The following is a 20504-nucleotide window of genomic DNA, read 5'->3' as shown; positions in this document are numbered from 1 at the left end:
GACAGAGCCATTCTCAGGCTATTTCTGCATTACATACCACTTTTGGTGAAAAAAGCATACTGCGTTGTGTGGCTACACATGTCAGTGAAAGTCACTGGTAGTGGAGAAAGGCTTCAGTTGCTCTCCACTGCCACCCGAAAAGGAAAGGCTCTGATGGGGATATGCAGCAGCGGAAAGGCTTAGACTTTTCCCTGCTGCTCCACCCCCGCCAGAGCCTTTCCCCACCACTGGAGTCTCTTTCCTTCCCTGTGGCAGAAGAGAGCTCCAGCAACGGGAAGCTAGCAGCCTTTCCCCACTGTCCTCTACTGCTGGAGCATTTCCCTGGTACCAGAGTCTTCCTGCAATGGAGAATGGCTTCCACAGTGGCGACTTTTCAGTGGAGAATGGCTCCAGCATGCCATCTGTGTACATACATGCCACCAAAAGAACCCTACACTGTAGATGCACCCTCAGAGCTCAGTCCTGCAAAGAGTTGAGTATTCCGGCCTTGTTCAGTGGGACCGCTTCAGTGGGACTGATTTTCTGGATCAGGGCCAGAGTGCTATGCACCTTATAGGATCAAGTTATCAGGAACATTTTTGCAATATCTCAGTAAACATTCTGTCTTCACATACAAAGACACTTCTGCTTGAAAATACTTTCAGGAAGTTCTGTAAAAGTTTTCAACAATTTAAGAGAAAATACTGTGAAACAAAGATGAGATATATTTGACCCAATTCTACTAACATGAGGCCTTCGAACTGTCTCACTTTATTATTACTCACATGCCTTTAAATACTAGAATGAGACACACATTTCATTTTTCATAGCCTTTAATTCTAGTAGACTGAGGTAGAATAAGCTGAATTCATTTAGTCTGCTCCCCTTAAATGGGTTTGTTCCTCGACAAGTTCCTCAGTATGTTTTTTAATGGTCAATTATTAGGATTATTAACAGAATATTGCTATCTCTTATTAAATAGTTTAAAAACATTCATCTAAGTCATCCAGCATTAGATGCAGTTTGTGTTGACTGGCATTGGTCAGTATGTTATTTTTCAATTAGTTTATTACTACTGTACATGTTCCTAGAGGACTTAAAATAGATAGACATTTATAAGTAAAAAGATAAACATTAGAGCTGCCATGCAAGTTCATGTCATTCAGCATAAGGATAGTCCCATATGTCTTTACAAACTGAATGGCAGCAATTATTATTCACCTTCTAAAACAGTGGTTCTCAACCTTTACTGCAGCTTGAACCCCTTTGGTTCTCAAAAATGTTCTTGCACCCCTTGTCAAAAATCGTTGAAGTAGGTCAGTTCTTTAAACCTAGCTATATCATAACTATAGAATGAAAGAGATTAAAAAATATGTAATTCTATTTTGCAGTTAAAATTTAACGCAGTAATCATTTAAAAATGTATAATGTTAATAAATACATAAGTTTGATAAAACAAAGTAGTTGTACTTACGTGCCTGTGCTTAATTTGCGTTTTTGATGATTTACCTTCTAAAAAAATCTGGCATGTCTTGCACCCCCAAGGGTGAATGCACCCCAGGTTAAGAACCACTATTCTAAAACATGAACACCATGTAGTAGAATGTCTGGAAAAGTGGTTCATTATCGATGAGTCTGAAGAAGAGTAGTTATCCAAGTTATAGTCAATAGGCACTCCTCTGGCACCAGATGGTATGGGACTTCACATGCTACCCCACCTTATGGCAGGGAAAAATAGGAACTTTTGAGGGGATTTAGAGGAATCACTTGTAATAAAATTTTAGGATAAAGTTTACAGCAGGCTAGAGAAGGTGCCATGGGTGCTTTAAGTGAGGAAGTTACACCTTTAAATCCTAGTGCATTGATGGGAGGATAAACTTTTGAGGGTTTTACTGCACTGACAACCAACAACAAATATAAACAGATAGAGAGAAAGACAGACACACCCACACACCTATCCCTACCCTCTTTGAAATGGCAGGAAAAAAAGCATTACATGTAAACTTGTCCAGTAGTATTTAATCAGAATTGTCAGAGGAACTGGACTGCAGAAAACTGGAGAATCCTGAATATTTTTAAATGGACCAAGTGCTAACGTAATATTCAGTATGGTGGAACCAATGTCTCCAGGGTTCTCTCTCTCTCTCTCTCTCTCATTGTTATGAATAGTAGAATTCTAAGGGACCTTTAATAAATGATTTAGTCCCGCAGTTTCTCAAACAGTGGGTCATGACCCCATTTTAATGGGTTTGCCAGGGCTGGCTTAGACTTGTTGGGGCCCAGGTCCGAAGCTGAAGCCCGAGGGTTTCAGCTCTGCACATTGGAACTCAAGTTATAAGTCCCCTGCCTGGGGATGAAGCCCTTGGGCTTCAACTTCCTGCACCCACCCCCAGGTCAGTGGGGCTCGGGTGGGCTCAGGCTTTGGTCCCCTGTCCTGGGGTCATGTAGTAACTTTTATTGTCAGAAGGGGGTCGCAGTGCAATGAAGTTTGAGAATCCATGATTTAGTCCACTGCTTTTTGCCCCCACTCCTATATTACGGCCAGGGCCAGCACTAAGCACCAGAGTAGCAAGCAGGTGCCTGGGGCGGCCAGTGAAGAGGGGGGCAGCATGTCAGGCCATTTGGTGGCAATTCGGTGGCAGGGTGGTCACTCCCTCTCAGAGCGAAGGACATGCCACCAAATTGCCATCGTAGAAGAAGCGGCAGTAGGACTGCCACTGGATTGCCGCTGATCGCAATCATGGCTTTTTTTTTTTGTGCTGCTTGAGGCAGCAAAAACGCTAGAGTTGGCCCTGATTATGGCCAAGTTGACCTAATTATTCCCAAACCAGCACTGACAGAGCAGTAGCTAATCTATGCTTGAAATCTCAAATGATGGTAATTCTACAACCTTTACAGGTAACTTGTTCTATTGGTGAGCTGTTCTTGTAGCTAATATTTCCCTATTTTAACCAAAAATTTCCCTGCTATAGGTTAATTCTGTTACTTGTCTCATCTCACTGATTATTTTTGAAAGGAAGCTTAGCGGCTAATGAAAAAGAAAAGGAAATGAAAACAAAACTATTTAAAGAAACAAAAATCTCTCTCTTAATATTGCAAACCAGCTCTTAGGTTAAAAGTACACAGCCATCTGGTATGACTGGTAAGCAACATGTACTGTATAATGTGTACAGCATATCAATGCCAGGTAAGCAAGCTTAACAGAAAGTGATCCCAATAAGTATATCTTAAACTAATGCTTTGTTATCAAACAGAGGATTAAGGGTTCAAAAACGTTTATGAGTAAAATTACCCAGTACAAGAGTATTTTTAAGTTAAATAATTTAATAGTAAAAACATACCAACATTTTAAAATTTGTGTAAGACTCTAACCAATAACGAAACCTCAGGATCCAGAGTGAAGATTAAACTAAAGTACTGAAAATAAAATTTGCTTAACTGGCTGGTCTCCCCAATCCTCCACATGTGCAAAAATTGTCATTCTATCCCAAGAACTTGTCTACATGACACTAGTAAAGCACACTAGAGGGTTGTGATTTGTAAAGCACTCTAACATGCGGTGCTTTAACTTCTCTGTATAGATCCTGCTGGTGCACTCTGAAATTTACCATGCCTTTTAGGTACCTTTTAGAGCATATCAGCAGGTCTACATAGGCAGCTAGAGCACAGCCTATTCATGTGCTTTATAAATCACACCTCTCTGGCATCCTTTGCCAAGCTGCCTAGACAAGCCCTAAGTTTACAGGCATTCAGCGTAAGAATTGATTGTATAATAGCTGCATTTCATGCTATATCACCTACCCTACAAAATGCTGCATAGCTGGGTGAATTGATCCCCAGAGATTTTGATCTCTCTGCCAGTCCAGATATCCGACTGCATCTCACTCTATCTAGCAGTTGCTAGAAAGGAAAAGATTTTTATTCACTAAAGAAATACAGTATGCTAACAAGCATGGCACCTTCTAGATGTATCTTCCTTAGATTTTAAGACTTCTCTCTCTACAGTCCAAACTTTAGCCCTACCAGTATTCAAGGAAACTTTGTATCTGGCTGATACAATTTTTCCAGAAATATCAGCTGGTAATGATGCCTGTTTTCATCTCATTGTGTGTTCTGGGAACAGCCAGATTGATTTTTAATCTGGGATTGGCAAAGGCCATTTCTCAGAGAGTCTTTGGTTTTCCAGAAAGACTAAATTTATTTTTTTTGTATGAGTTTTCCTCCTGCTACTGCAGACTCTGGGGTGTTTAATATGATGAGCAGTCACTTTCTCATAGTCTTGCTGACTTTTGATGCTAAGATGAATTTATTTAGTTAGTCAGTTGTGACATTGATAGGCACATTAATCTGCTTAACAGGAGCAATGAGCCAGAGTGATTTCCGGAGGAGAAATTTACACATGCAGGGTGTGAGGTTTCTTATTTTCTAGTTATATTAATACCCTGATGCAAACTTTAAAAAACCATAACCTTTATTAAAATGCAGTAATTGTAGCCTTGCTTCTTTTACTCCAGAGAAATTGCTGTCTTATTAAATAAAGAATATCCATTAGGGAGCATTCTTCTTGTTCATTTCATATGTGCTATTGTGATAAACTGATTTAAGTGGAAAAGCTCGCTCCACCCACCAGTCTGAGCAGAAAAATTTAGGGCCAAGAGGTAATATGCCATTTTTCTGATTTCATCCAGTTGCATACAGAAAACACATTCTAGAACGAGGTCTGTACCTCACTCACTTTTTGTTACATTGTACTATGCCAATAGATTCCATGGCAGGTCCCCTTGGTTCTAGTATGTATCATTAACGAAACTAAATGGTTACTACTGAAAATCAGTTTTTCATGGATCCATATGATAAAGATGTTACTTATGCAGTGAGGTAAAATATTTGCATCTAAAGAATTTATGTATAAAAGATGAGTTTACAGCACCTAGTCTGGTTTGGAAGATGTGATGTTCTAAATCCCTTCACTTCTGCATTTCCTTCTGGGGGATGACTGACCAGCTGCTCTCACTTCCTAGTCTGCATAATTAGCTGCTCTCACTTTTCTCCTTTTGGCACTTGTTGCTTTATTAATGCCACTCCTTGTTAATTCCTTTGTGATCTTACTGCCTTTTTTGGGTTCTTTGAAAGAATGTGCTCATAAAAATCAGCTGCAAGCAGGCGTGAACACACACTTTGCTATGTGACTTTACCATAACTTTCAATATAATATTATTCATAGAGAAAAATCAATGTAAGAGTTATAAATACCTACCACACAATGGCTAATCTTGGGATGGTAAACATTAATGCTGGTTCATAGTCATCAATCATATCTTGAGTGAGGTATCCAAGCTTTAAAGCTCTAGGTAAATAACAAAATACTTGTAAATCATTTTTCAGAATGTTCTCAGCTTATTAGCTGTTCATAAATAAATTTGAATAATTAAATAGGAGAAACTATGGATAAATTAATGTTGTGATATAAGCCAGGCAAACTGAGGAAGAAAATTCATATTTAAAGCTCACTCTACATTAACTCTGTCTCTTTTGACTATTATCAATCCCATGCCACCTAATGGAAACCAAATGGCTCAATGATCTCCACTCCCAACTCCAAGATGCAAAATTTGCAAAGAGTACGAAGAAGCCCTGTATATATTTAGTGAACTTCCCCTGGTGACAGATGTGGTGCCATGATTTACTGTCAAAAGCAGTGTTGAAGAGAATCCATCTGAGTCTCTCTGTTGAGCCTTAGGGTATGTCTACACTATGGGATTATTCTGATTTTACAGAAACCATTTTTTTAAAACAGATTGTATAAAGTCGAGTGCACATGGCCACACTAAGCACATTAATTCGGCGGTGTGTGTCCATGTACCGAGACTAGTGTCAATTTCTGGAGCGTTGCACTGTGGGTAGCTATCCCGTAGCTATCCCATAGTTCCCCCAGTCTCCCCTGCCCCTTGGAATTCTGGGTTGAGATACCAGTGCCTGATGGGGCAAAAACATTGTCGCGGGTGGTTCTGGGTACAGCCTCACCCCTCCCTCCGTGAAAGCAGCAGACAAGCGTTTCGCACCTTTTTTCCTGGGTGAACTGTGCAAATGCCAAAGCACAGCAAGCATGGACCCTGCTCAGCTCAAGACAGCAATCATGGACGTTGTAAACACCTCGCGCATTATCGTGCAGTCTATGCTGAACCAGGACCTGGAAAACCAGGTGAGGAGGAGGCGGCTACAGCAGCGTGGCAACAAGAGTGATGAGGACATGGACACAGAATTGTCTCAAACCGCGGGCCCCTGCACTTTTGATGGTAATGGGGCCGGTTCTAGCCACTGAACACCGATTCCCCCTGATGGTAATGGGGCCTGATGGTAATGGGCCCGGGAAACGAGCAAAGACTGGTAGGACCACATAGTTTTGTAGGTTTGGGACGATTCCCAGTGGCTGCGAAACTTTCGCATGCATAAGGGCACTTCATGGAACTTTGTGACTTGCTTTCCCCTGCCCTGAAACGCCAGAATACCAAGATGAGAGCAGCCCTCACAGTGGACAAGTGAGTGGCAATAGCCCTCTGGAAGCTTGCAACGCCAGACAGCTACCGGTCAGTCGGGAATCAATTTGGAGTGGGAAAATCTACGTGCTGCTGTGTGATGCCAAGAGCCAAAGCAATCATTAAGCTGCTGCTAAAAAGGTAGTGACTCTGGGAACTGCATCATAGTGGATGGCTTTGCTGCAATTGATTCCTAACTGTGGTGGGGCAACAGATGGAAACACATATCCCTATCTTGCACCGAGCACCAGGGCACCAATAATAAACTGCAAGGGTACTTTCAATGGTGCTGCAAGCACTGGGTGACACAAGGACGTTTCAAACATTCCACGTGGGATGCCAGAAGGGTTATGACGCTCGCATCTCAGGAACACTACTCTGTTTAAACGGCTGCAGCAAGATAATACTTCCCAGACCAGAAAATAACAAGTTGATGTTAATGCCTGTAGTTATCCTGGTGACCAGCCTACCCTTGAGCCATGCTCATGAACCATACACAAGGCAGCCTGGACAGTAGTCAGGAGTTGTTCAACTTCAGGTGAGCCAGTGCAGAATGTGGCAGAATATGCATTTGGCCGTTTAAAGGTGCGTTGGCGCACATTACTGACTCTCAGACCTCAGCCAAACCAAGTCCCCTTTGTTATTGCTGCTTGCGTGTGCTCCAACAATCTCTGTGAGAGTAAGGGGAGACTTTTATGGCAGGTGGGAGGCTGAGGCAAATCACCTGGCTGCTGATTACGCGCAGCTAGACACTACGGCGATTGAAGAGCAACCAGGAAGTGGTGCGTGTCAGAGAAGCTTTGAAAATGAGTTTCATCCAGGCCAGAGTGCTACGGTGTGACTGCTGTGTTTTTTCCCCTTGCATGACGCCCCCTTGATTGACTCATTCCTTGTAAAACCCACCCTCCCCTCGCTTACAGCTTGCTTAAGGAAATAAAGTCACCAATCGTTAAAAATCATGTATTCTTTATTAATTCATTATAAAAAGAGGAGAAGACTGACAAATCCGGGTGTGGTTTGGGAGGAGGATAAGAGAAGGAAAAACTACTAAAAAATTTCAAAGTAATGACACTTTTTGTGGGCTGTCCATGGGGTGGAGCGGACGGGTGCACGGAGCTTTCCCCACACGTTCTTACACGTCTGGATGAGGATAGGAACATGGTGAGGTGGTTACACAGGGCTGCAGCGCACTCTGTATCCTGCTGCTGTTCTGAAACTCCTCCAGACGCCAGAGCAATTCATTTTGATCATGCAGCAGCCCCAGCATTGCTCATGCTCCTCTGATCTTCCTGCCACCATCTCTCATCTCGAGTGTCCCTCCTGTCCTCACATTCTCTGGCATCTTTCTTGTAATTTGATACACGTTCTTCCACTCTTCAGATGAGCTCTTTCTGTGGGCCACTTCCATGATTCTGAAACATTTCGCTCGCGTCCTTTTTTTCCCTTATCTGAGATACCTCGGATGGAGTAGAGGCGAAAAATTTGCAGCTGCATGAGGGAGGGAAAAAAGGGAGAAAATATTTAAAAAGAACATTTTACAAGACAATGCTTTTACTCTCATGGTGAACAACACTATTCACCTACATTAGCACAATGTGATTTCACTACAAGTCGCATTTTGGCATCGTAATAGAGTGCTGCGGCTCTGGTGTAGAGCCTCACACGCAGTCCGGCAGCAGAATTCAGCTTGCATGATGTCCATGGTAAGCCATTGTCTTTCAGCTTTCAGCCCTTCATATACACAGTGCCCTCCTTTCCCAAATAGCAGCAAAGCCCGTTCAGTGCTGCTTCTTCCTTTAATAAGCAGCAGCAGAAACCACACCTCCATCCAATTCTCTGGATGATCGCTTTACCCTCCCCCCACACGTGGCTGGTAGAAGGAAAGATCCGCTACCAACACAAAAGAGCTCAGCGCAATCATCCCTCCTTCCCTTTGCTTGCTACCTGCAAGGAAGGATTCTTTTAACAACAGCAAACACCATAGAATGCATCTCTGTCCATTATTACCATGAATGATATGACTCTCCTAGGATAACCAGCGATAAAGAATGTCACGAATGCATCCCAAGTCCTCAGGACAAATTAATCATTAAAAATGCTTGCTTTTAAAACCATGTTTTATTTACAAACGTACACTCCACCAGAGGTCCTTCCATGCTTCATTGTTGAGATAGTGCTTGGGAGGGCTGGAAGTAATTCTGTTCAGGTGAGAAAAAGCTCTGCTGTGGGGAACGGAGTGCTTAGTGCTCTCTGCAAGCTTGTCCCCTCTCCTCTCCCTCATCTTCCCGTCATGCAATCCTCATCCATGGCGAGACTACCACCCCACTCGAATCCGCGACAGGAGTGGTACTGTGCGACCTCCCTAGATTGCATGCACTCAGCGTAGAAGTGGCATGTTTTCAACCCTCCCCAGACCATCCGTTTGCTTCTTGTTTTCTGGTATGGCTGTCTGAGCTCCTTAACTTCACCCACACGTACTGAGTTCCTGCTGTGGCCCTCTGCATCATGCCTTGGAAATTTTCAAATGTTTTTCATTTTGTTTTTTGGAAAGGAGTTCTTTAGCCATGAATCCTCTCCCCCCTTACAGCAATCAGATCCAGTACCTCCCGTCAGTCCATGCTATGGCATCTTTTCATTTTCAGGACTGCCATTGTTACCTGGCTGATGAGCTCTGCGTTCACCTGCTGAATGAGCACTCCACGCTGGCTAACAGAAATAAATTCAAAGTTTCGGGGCTTTCCTGCTCTACCTCCAGTGCATCTGATTCAGATTCCTTTCCAGAGCGTGTCACATTGTTCACTGTGGAAGATATGACCCAATACCGTCGATTGACCAATACACCTAATCCGACATGCCAATACTGATTTCAGCATATCCCCTCGTAAGGAAGAGGACAAAAATCTTTAAACCCTTTATACGATATACAGGGCTCCGTTGTGTGGATGGGTGCAGGGTTAAATCGGTTTAACTCTGCTAAATTCAGTATAAACGTGTAGTGTAGACCAGGCCAGTGCTATAGAAGGATGGACAAGTCATTCCTGAGGAGTTGTTGGTGATGAGCCATACCTGAGGAGATGCTGTCCCCTTGTGGAGTAGGGGACACAGGATACACCTGGTTCCTTGTGACCTGCCCCCACCACTACCACCAAAGAAAGAAGATGTGGAAGACCACCCTAGGGGTGAAACATAGCCACATTCAAAGAGACTTCTGAATAAGTCCCTGCTCAGAATTACCATGTCTCTCATCCTTTCCTTCTCCCAAGCCCATGTTTCCACTAGGCAGCCATTGGCTCCATTTTTCTTTGACTGAGACAATCTGACTACACAGCAAAAGAATGTCAGAAGTGAAAGTACGTTTGCATGCATATTAAAATACCACATTAAGGAAGGTAAAATCATTGTTACTGAATGACACAGGATTCACAAAACTGTTTTGGTATAATCCATAACCCCATGTATATACATGCACAGAGCACATCTCTTAGTTTTAGAACACTGGGAGGCTGAATCCATTGTCATTTAAAAAAAAAAAAGTACAATTTAAAACTTCCCAATGCAGTCAAAAACAAAACCAGTTTTCATGGACGCTCTCCTCCCCTAGGACTATCTTTTGACAAATTTCAACTTTGTACTCCAAACCACTGAGTCTTTAGAGTTGTCCAAATAAAAGTCACAAGATTTTTTTCTAATAATGGGAGAAGTATGTGCCCTCATTCTCAAAACAAAATTAAAAAATACCCTAAACATTTTTGCAGAAATCTCTTTTCCCTACCATACCACACCAAACCCCAGAACCAAACAAAAAACCCTCAATGCCTCTGATCCAGAAAATTCAACTCAAAAGGTACAAAGTAAAATGGCCTCTAGATTGGAAATGCTTAGTCAGCCTTAACTGTATATATCATAACCACGCACTCCAGCTACTTTTTATGTTAGGCCAAAACATTTCTGCAAATAGCTAATGTTTTTTGATTTTTTACTTGAACAATCGCCAGGAAAATGAAATGTTGCTCCTTAAAGATTACAGGCATGACATTTGCATAATATGCCAGATCATAGGTAAATACACTAAAGAAAAGTGTAATTCATATTTCTGAAAAGCACTTACCTCTCTACTGTTTCACAAAAAAGCACGATTACCTCTTGCTGTACATAATACTCTTTTGGAGACTTTACAGGTACCATGGCTGATACATAACTACAAAGATTTTAAAAAGAGGTATATTTTAATTACTTTTCAATCCCTTCAAATATTTTAAAAAGCAATATATTTTAATTACTGTTCTCAACCTCTTCACAATCAGATAAAACGTAATGGAAAAGAAATGAAGGTCAAATTATCTTAATAATGAACTCTGATGGTTGTCAATAAATTTTGACAATTTTCATTAAGAGAACTTTAAAATTTCAGTGGAAATGAAAAGAATTTCAATTGCTTTATTTATTACTGAAGCAGAGACTTCTGCAGTAATTTCATAAGTAATATTGCAAATATTCAACAATAAAATCTTCATCCAATTTTTTTTGCTTTCTCTAGATTGAAGAATAGTTTACTCTGCATTTTCTGAAAGCACAGTAATTGAATAAAATTAAGACTTATCTAATGCTATTCCACATGAAATTACATTAACAAAGCATAGCTGATCAACAGGCTGTGGAATTTAAGGGGCCGTAAGGTTGACACAATAAAGTCTAGTGTATGTGTGAAATTATGTACAATTACTGAAAAATACATGTTTGTGTGCAGATAAGCAGTACTTACATGCAATATTTGTGCACAAGTCGCTGGTCCTCTACTGGGCATAGGAACTGCACACTGAATCAGATTCATGGTCTCATCTAGTCCAGTATCCTGTCTCTGACAAAGCTGGAGATCGACTAACTCTGAAACAGGAGGTTTAATCTCTTTTCCTAAATTTATGTCAGCATTCACTATTATACAGGATATTCTTGTTTTGGATGTAAACCTTCAATCCGTTTTTGATTCTTACTTTGTTTTTGGCAATGGATTCCACAGTTTAGTCGTGGCCTTGTGTGAAAAGTATTTCCTTTTGTCTGTCTTGAATCTGCCACCTTTTAATTTAATCAAATATCTCCTATCTCTTGAGTTATGAGACAGGGAGAACAGAAGCTACTGCTCTGCTCATTATTGTATACACGTTTATCATGTGCCCTCTTATTTGTCTTTCTCCTGACAACAATATTAATGGGGTAGATTTACAGCTTTCATTTGTGCCTTTGAAAATCTCTCCCAAATATCATACCAGTATGCTAATGTAGAGATTACACTGTACTTGAAGATTGCAAATTCTGATTGCTAAGTGGCTATTGATTTTTTTTAATCTGAGGGGAAAGGATGTGACAGTGTTATAAATAGGTACAAACTGCTAAAGAAATTCAAAATCTGTGACAAAGGAGACAAAGAAGGATTCTTCTGCAAGAAAGTATAGCTGTAACAGACAATGTTCAGGATACATATATTTTTGAATCTGTTACCTTAACTCAAATTCAGCAAAAAGGACATCAAAATGTTGAAGCGACTCTTTCATTTTTTCTGTGTAAAGATTCAAATCCCTTAAGGCCTGGTCCCGAATAATGTTCCTAACTTCCTCCAGGCTGCGGGTCAGATCCTTGGCCAGTGGTCTCATAGCCATGCTCTCAATTTCACGATTCATAATAATGGAACCAGCAGCCAAGCACTGTAGAAATAATGTTTTAAAAATGGATTAAAAAGTTGTACTTTATCCAAGAAGTTATTATAGTGCAAGGTAGCCCTACAACGGAAGTGGTCTTAGCCCCACGTGTGACTCCCAAGTGATGGGTTTGAGGCCAGGTCTCTGCAGGTCTTGTGGTCCTCAGATAAAAGGCCAGCTCAGTTTGGGAGAACTAAAGGTAGCAAGAAGGTTCCTGCAAAAGACCCAGGATCAAGGGGAAAGACCTAGAAGGGGGTTGTCCATGTGGGCAGGGGCAGAAGCCTTAAGAGGAAAAAGCTTCAGAAGGGGCCAGGCAACAAGAGCTAATGTTCTGGTTTTGATTTGTGTTGGACTGTTTGGTTTAAAAAAGGAGAAAGGAACTGAATTTCTGCTACTGTTGGGACCTTTATTTCATACACTAGTCAGTGCATGCTCACCAGCTCACAGAGATCTTATAGGCATACTTTGTATCTTTTAAGAAGCCTTAAGAATGTAAGAACAGCCATACTGGGTCAGACCTAAGGTCCATCTAGCCCAGTATCCTGTCTACCGACAGTGGCCAATGCCAGGTGCCCCAGAGGGTGTGAACAGAACAGGTAATCATCAAGCGATCCATCCCGTCACCCATTCCCAGCTTCTGGCAAACAGACTAGGGACACTATCCCTGTCCATCCTGGCTAATAGCCACTGATGGAACTATCCTCCATGAACTTATCTAGTTCTTTTTTGAACCCTGTTATAGTCTTGGCCTTCACAACATCCTCTGGCAAGGAGTTCCACAGATAGACTATGCATTGTGTGAAGAATTACTTCCTTTTGTTTGTTTGTTTGTTTAAATCTGCTGCCTATTACTTTCATTTGGTGACCCCTAGTTCTTGTGTTATGAGAAGGAGTAAATAACACTTCCTTATTTACTTTCTCCACACCAGTCATGATTTTATAGACCTCTATCATATCTCCCCGTTAGTCCTCTCTTTTCCAAGACGAAAAGTCCAAGTCTTATTAATCTCTCCTCATAAGGCAGCTGTTCCATCCCCCTAGTTATTTTTGTTGCCCTTTTCCGAACCTTTTCCAATTCCAATACTACTTTTTTGACATGGGGCAACCACATCTGCACACAGTATTCAAGATATGGAGGTACCAGGGATTTATATAGAGGCAATATGATATTTTCTATCTCTTTCTTAATTATTACCAAACATTCTGATCATTTTTTTGACTGCAAAAGCCTTACTATAAAATACAGAAGATATAGAAATATTTCCATGGCTGGACAGGTCCCTTGATTTGGAAGACTACGTATGTTGAAGTAAATCATACTTGCTGCATTTAATAGAAATATATTTTGAAAATTAAAAAAAACAAAGGGTATTTTATTCTTGAGGCTTTTATTTTTCTTTCTTTTTTCAATCCCTGTTCTTGGGTCTCTTTCTTGACTGCCAAATAGCAGCAGATGGAAGGCATTTTTCCAGCTCTGTAGGAGGACCTGTAATCCTAGCTCAGCAGTTTGATGTACTGATTTGTGATACAAGGGCACTCCCAAGATCTCTTGTTCTTGTTCTCTAGGTAGTCCAAAGCAATAATTACAGTAAGCAGAGAAGTCAAGTCTGAGATGCTGATGGTTACAATTCTTAGTTTTAATAAGATTCAAAATGAAGATGCTGACAAGAACACAATGTACATGCTAATCTCACTGTGGTTTATACAAATAAATTCAGTCTCCTGTACTATGTACATTTACAGAAGATCATGGATCCTAGTTATGTTTACAATTAAGTGGATCATCAGAACCTTATTGTATAGAACACTTTCTGAAACCAGCAACTCCGTTCAGCACAGAGCCAGTGAAAGACTGATTCAGGAGGGCCAAAAATACCAATCAGTATGTAACACATGCAAAGAAAAAAATTTAGAATGTGGTTCAAATACTTTTCTCTCCAAATGTATTGTCTATTTCAGTGCTTCCTCAATCATTTTCTACCCCAGATGAAAAAAACTCAGCGATATTTTCTGGCTGTAATTATAGTGGTAATTTCAGTGGGATTGTGGGAATCATTAGGATAATGTCAAGAATCTGTAGTTGGTTTTGCAAAAGGCTCAGAGAGGAGGCAGAAGTGTTGCAATGCTGGGTTTTAACATGAAGGAGCCTTCAGAGGTGGTTAGTTTGTCTACACATGCTCCACATCCCCTGACATCAGTAATGGACATGTACACTGATATATATCTATTGACTCTCAGCACTGGACTCTGAGACTTTCCTACAGTCCAGAATAGCCCAAGCCTATTAAATGTCACAGCATAGATTCATAGATTCATAGACTCTAGGACTGGAAGGGACCTCGAGAGGTCATTGAGTCCAGTCTCCTGCCCTCATGGCAGGACCAAATACTGTCTAGACCATCCCTGATAGACATTTATCTAACCTACTCTTAAATATCTCCAGAGATGGAGATTCCACAACCTCCCTAGGCAATTTTATTCCAGTGTTTAACTACCCTGACAGTTAGGAACTTTTCCTAATGTCCAACCTAATCTCCCTTGCGCATTTAAGCCAATGCTTCCTTTCTTTCATTAGGGCTAAGGTGAACAAGTTTTCTCCCCTCCTGATGACATCCTTTAGATACCTGAAAAACTCATCATCTCCTCTCATCTTCTCTTTCCAAACAAATAATCCAATCTTTCAGCCTTCCTTCATGATAGTCATGCTTCTCAGACCATTATCTCTTGCTCTCTCGGACCCTCTCAATTTCTTCCACATCTTCTTGGAAATGTCGTGTCCAGAACTGGACACAATACTCCAGTTGAGCCTAACCAGCGCAGATAGAGCAGAAGAATGACTTCTCGTGTCTGTTTACAACCACTTAATGCATCCAAAGCACGTTTGCTTTTTGCGAACAGTACACACTGTTGACTCGTATTTAGCTTGTGGTCATAGACCTATCCCTTTCTGCCATACTCTTCTAACAGTCTCTTCCCATTCTGTATTGTGAAACTGTTGTCCTTCCTAATGAACACTTGCATTTGTCTTTATTGAACTCATTCCGGTTTACTCAGACCTTTCTCAATTTGTCCAGATCATTTTGAATTTTGACCCTGTCCTCCAAGGCAGTTGCAATCCCTCCCAGTTTGTATCATCTGCAAACTAATAAGCATACTTTCTATGCAACACTAATCGTTGATGAAGATATTGAACAGACCGGTCCCAAAACAGACCCCTGTGGAACCCCACTTGTTATCCTTTCACAGCAGGATTGGGAGCTATTAATAACTATCTGTGAGTACGGTTATCCAGCCAGTTATGCACCCACTTTATAGTACCCCATTTAAATGTAATTTGCCTAGTTTATCAATAAGGATATCAATGCGAGCCGTATCAAAATGCTTCTGTCATAGAAGTTACCACATCCACCGCTTCTCCTTATCACAAGACTCATTATCCTATCAAAAAAGATACAGATGGTTTGACATGATTTGTTCTTACAAATCATGCTGGCTATTCCTATCACCTCACACTTCCAAAGTTTGCAGATGATTTCTTAATGACTTGCTCATATCTTCCTGCACGAAGTTAAACTAACTGGTCTAGTTTTCCTGGGTTGTTTTATTCCCTTTATAGATGGGCACTACATTTGCCCTTTTCAGTCTTCTGGAAACTTCTCCGTCCTCATGACTTTCAAACAATAATAGCTAGAGCCTCAGATACTCCTCATTAACTCTTGAGTATTCTAGGATGCAATTTCATCAGGCCCTGATGACTTGCAGGCATCATAACTTTTCTAAGAATTTTTAACTTCCTTTTTTTATTTATCTTCTAAACCTACCTTTTCCATAAGCAATTCACTATGTTAGACATTCTTCGATTCTCAGTGAAGACAAAACAAGAAAGTCATTAAGATCTCTGTCATTTCCAATTTCCTACTGTTTCTCCCTCTCACTGAGCAAGGCCTTACCTCTCTGTCTTCCTCTGCTTTATGTATTGATAAAAGTCTTCTATTTCCTTTATTCCATAGCTAGTTTGAGCTCATTTTGTGCCTTGCCTTTCTAATCTTGCCCCTGCATTCCTGTGTTATTGCTATATTCTACCTTTGTAATCTAACCTAGTTTCCATTTTATATGACCCCTTTATTTTGTAGTCATGCAAAGATCTCGTGTTAAGCCAAGGTGTCTTTTGCACATTCTTCTGTCCTACCCATGGAAAGTTGCTTTTGGGCCCTATATAGTGTCCCTTTGAAAAAACTGCCAACTCTCCTCAGTTGTCTCCCCTCAGTCTTGATTCCCATGACCTTATCTATCAGCTTCTTGAGCTTACAAAATCTCCTTCCTGAAATCCATTGTCTCTATTTGCTGTACTTCCTTCTACCCTTCCTTAGAATTGCAAACTCTATGATATTCAGATCACTTTCACCCAAGCTTCCTCTACTTCAAATTATCTCACGAGTTCCTCCTATTCGTTAAATCAAGTCTTAGAACAGCTTCCCCCCTAGAGCTTTTCAATCTTCTGAAATAAAAAGTTGTCTGCAATGCAGTCCAGAACTTATTGGATAGTCTGTGCCCCGCGTGTTATTTTCCAACTATATCTGGATAGTCAAAGTCCCATCACCACCAAATCTTGGCTTGGATGATTGTTAGTTGTTTAAAACAAGCCTCATCCACCTCTTCCATCTGTTAGGGCCGAGATAGATCCTAGCACGACATCACCCTTGTTTTACCCCTTTATCCTAACCAGAGACTCTCAACACTTCCGTCTCCTATGTCCCATCCGCCTCATCCAAGAATGTACAAATATAAGGCAACCTCTCTCCTTTTTGCATACTGCAAGACACTAAGTACGCAGGCTTCTGTAGAAGTGGGCCTTGAGAGAAATCAGATGAGTTAAGAAAGAGTTTATTGTTCTGCAGCAATATAATTTGTTTCAAATTCATGGCAAGGGAATTGTAGAATCTAGGACCTCTTTTATTTGCATGCTCTCATAATTCAGTCATAGTGCCATTAAACAATCCAATGAAAGATAGAATAGAAAGCCCTAAAAGAATACTTTAATTCCAGGAATGAATAAATTTGGCTCATGATAAAGGATACTACTCGACATGAAACCTGTGACATCTGTAGATACTTCCACACTCTACATGGATAGTCCTTCATGGCAAATACAACTCCCAATATAACTGACCCACATATACAAATAGTATAATAACTAATACATAAGGATTGTATGCATTATTAATAAATAGGATAAATTGATATTAACAGTTATTAATAAAATTTACACAGCACAACAGATATCAGATCCACAATAAAACAATACTTTTAATTATACTGTCATAAATAGATAGCTAAGGTTAATGTTCTTACCTGTAAAGGGTTAACAAGGAGCCAAATACCTGACCAGAGACAATCAGAAACTGATTTTCAAAGTCAGGAGGAATTTTTGGTCTGAGTCTTTGTCTGTCTCTCAGCATGAGGGTTCTCTTCTATCTTCAAGCTTCTAATCTTCAGTTTCAATGTTGAGTACAAAGGTAGCAAAACAATAGGCTTTTATATGTTTTGTTTTGTATTTATGGTGTAGTTTTGCTGGAATGTTTCACTGTATCATTTTTTGAAAAGGTTGTTTATTCATTTTTTTTTTAAGCAATTGATCCTGTATTAGTCATCTTGATATAGAGAATTTGGATGTCTTTCTTTCCTTTTTATTTAACTATCTTTTAAGACTTGTTTGAGTTTTTCTCTCTGGGTAGGTAAGGACGAAGAGGGGAAATTCTCTTTGTGTTAGATCTTATGAGGGTAAGCTGCTGCACCAGGAATTGGTGGGAGGGGAGGAGAGATAGAATCTTTTCGTTTCCTTGTATTTGGGTTTGTTCTTTGTGAAATAGAGGAGACATGCTTCTTGTATTGTGATGTAAAGAAGTGCATAGTATCCCAGGTTAGCCCAGAGAGGAAAGTCAGGGTGGAGAGAGAAGGGGGAAGGAAGTGGTATTTCCCTGTTGATGAGCTCAGAGTCTGAGCTTGGAGGTCCTCCAGGGAAGGTTTTGGGGAGACCAGAGGGGGCCAAAACCCTGGAATTTTTGGATGGTGGCAGCGAGATCAAAGCTAAGCTGGTAATTAAGCTTAGAAGGGTTCATGCTAGGCACCCAGATTTCTGGACGCTAAGGTCCAGATTTGGGAGTTAGGCTTATGATATATACATTATCAGCTGATTAGATTAATTTTCAGAGTAAATGTTCGAATACTGATCTATAAGTTTATAGGCTTTTCTGTGAGGAATTATGCCCACACATTTCAAATACAAGCCTTCAAACATACTTTACAAGCAGCATGCAATGAACCAATCTTCCTTTAAAACAAAACAACAGAAACAACAGTGACCTACCTCTGCTCCAAACCAAAGCTGCCCTGCAAGGTTGTCATGGCGTATTTCTTCTGGAAATTTAACACAGAAGTCCCGGCTGGCCCGTTCATGTGGAATGCATTCATCCATGATTTGATTTACGATGTTTAAAACATTATCCTGGAATGAAAACGGATGGATCGGATGCATGCAGTCAAAAGATATATTTTTAAGAAAGTAACTGAAACCAAAGAAGTCCCATGATATTTTCTCCAACATTTATAGAACTAAAGGGACATCACCTAAAAATCACATATTTGACATTTTACACGTTAGCATGAATAAAATGGATTGGAGGGGGAGAGAGAACACACCCACTATTTTTTCAGGTTGCTTACTGCATGCATTTAGCAGCACTTTGTGTATAGTCAGTTGCACTGCTTCCCCATGTAAAAAGTCAGTTTGTAAAGTGAGCTTCCTTTTGTTTATGTGGGGTCGTTTACAAATAAAAAAAGGAGAGAAAAATCTGACTGTAAAGCAACAAAAATTGGCAGGGGGACTAAGTGAAACGTATCTTTCTTAAAAAAAACTCACTAGATTCTAGATGTATTCATTTATTTACACTTCAGATTTATAAAACCACAAGAGACACCTAAATAAATGCTCTAGGCACCTCTGGCAAATTCTTATTGTATTTTTAAATCAAAAAAGAAACAGCAACTCCACTATATATAATTCCACTAAATAACCAGGAAGCACAAATAAATCAGATTCCCCACTTTTAACTTTGACCATCACCCCTAACAATACATGCTTCAAGTCTCCTAAAATATGCCTCTCAGAGTACTCTAAAGGTAGTCAGAATATAAGAGCTGGGCTTTCTTGGAAGGGAATGAGAGGTGATTGCTCTGGCAGTCTAAAGCAGGTGGTTTGCACTCCCAAGTGTCCAGAAGGCACAGAGCTGGAGTACCTGGCTGATATTCCTCCCTCCCTTGCAGTCCCCTTGAGGACCATAGGCAGACAGCGCATGTTAGAGCAGCCTGGAAGCTGCTCTAATGTGGGCTGAGGCAAGAGAATCGGGGAGCCATAACCAGCTCCCTGATATGCAGTAAATAATCTGGCCCATATTCTGTATTGATTTATCTGAAAATAGTTTACAAAGCCTTCAGCAATGTTGTATGGAACTGTTTCAATGTAAAAAAGATAGATTTGGAATATGAAAAAGGCCAAGAGTGCCCTTATTAAAGATGTTCTGTTTGTGACTCATATCTTCTCTATTTAATGTAGTCCTTTTCCTCATACCTAAAATGTTTTTCAAACAAATAAATAGAATCTGTCACTTAGAGAAGTATGTTTAGAAGGCAGAATGCTTTTAAGTCTACAATTTGATTCTCTTTTGCTTTTCGATTTTTTTTTCTTTTTACAAAAGAAAAAGCAAACAAGAATTTAAAGAAAACTCTCCTCTGTACTCTCCCTTAAGGGTGAAAATCTCCCTGACTCAAACACAGATTCACATTTCCTACAATACTAATGCAGGCTGCTATAACAGTTGTTACCATGGAGCATGGGCCAGCTCTAGGTTTTTTGCCACTCCAACCAAAAAACAAAACAAAACAACCCTCTGAGAGCGCAACTGCTTGGTTTGCTGGTGCCTAGAGCCGGCCCTGCATGGAGCATTGTCACCTCCACACATAACCAATAGATACAGCAGTCTCCATTTAAAAAGTCAACATTTACCAACACTTAATATGCACCGGTATCTGAGACACTGCAGATATTTTTAATTTCAAATACCCCGAATGATTAAAAACATATGAAGGCATTGTAAATGAAGCAAGGATGTCTTGCTGCATAATAACAAAGGTGTCAAGTATCAGAGGGGTAGCCGTGTTAGTCTGGATCCGCAAAAGCAGCAAAGAGTTCTGTGACACCTTATAGACTAACAGACGTATTGGAGCATGAGCTTTCGTG

General features: G+C 40.5%; 1 protein-coding gene across 3 annotated transcripts in view; it reads right to left on the bottom strand.

Annotated features, from left to right (window-relative positions):
- Positions 1-20504, bottom strand: part of ZFYVE28 (zinc finger FYVE-type containing 28) — a 321166-nt gene that overhangs the window by 86700 nt on the left and 213962 nt on the right. For all 3 annotated transcript variants that reach the window (XM_032781069.2, XM_032781072.2, XM_032781073.2), the window contains 4 exons: positions 18576-18713; positions 12012-12214; positions 10624-10713; positions 5237-5326 (listed from right to left, as the gene is read on the bottom strand). In XM_032781069.2, coding sequence (XP_032636960.1) covers positions 5237-5326; positions 10624-10713; positions 12012-12214; positions 18576-18713 — 521 coding nt within the window. The remainder of the gene's footprint in view (positions 1-5236; positions 5327-10623; positions 10714-12011; positions 12215-18575; positions 18714-20504) is intronic.

This window comes from Chelonoidis abingdonii, chromosome 5 (genome assembly GCF_003597395.2).
Source record: "Chelonoidis abingdonii isolate Lonesome George chromosome 5, CheloAbing_2.0, whole genome shotgun sequence".
NCBI classification, from domain to species: domain Eukaryota; kingdom Metazoa; phylum Chordata; order Testudines; family Testudinidae; genus Chelonoidis; species Chelonoidis abingdonii.
The sequence above is the reverse complement of the archived record's forward strand: the minus strand, read 5'-3'. Positions and strand labels throughout refer to the sequence as shown.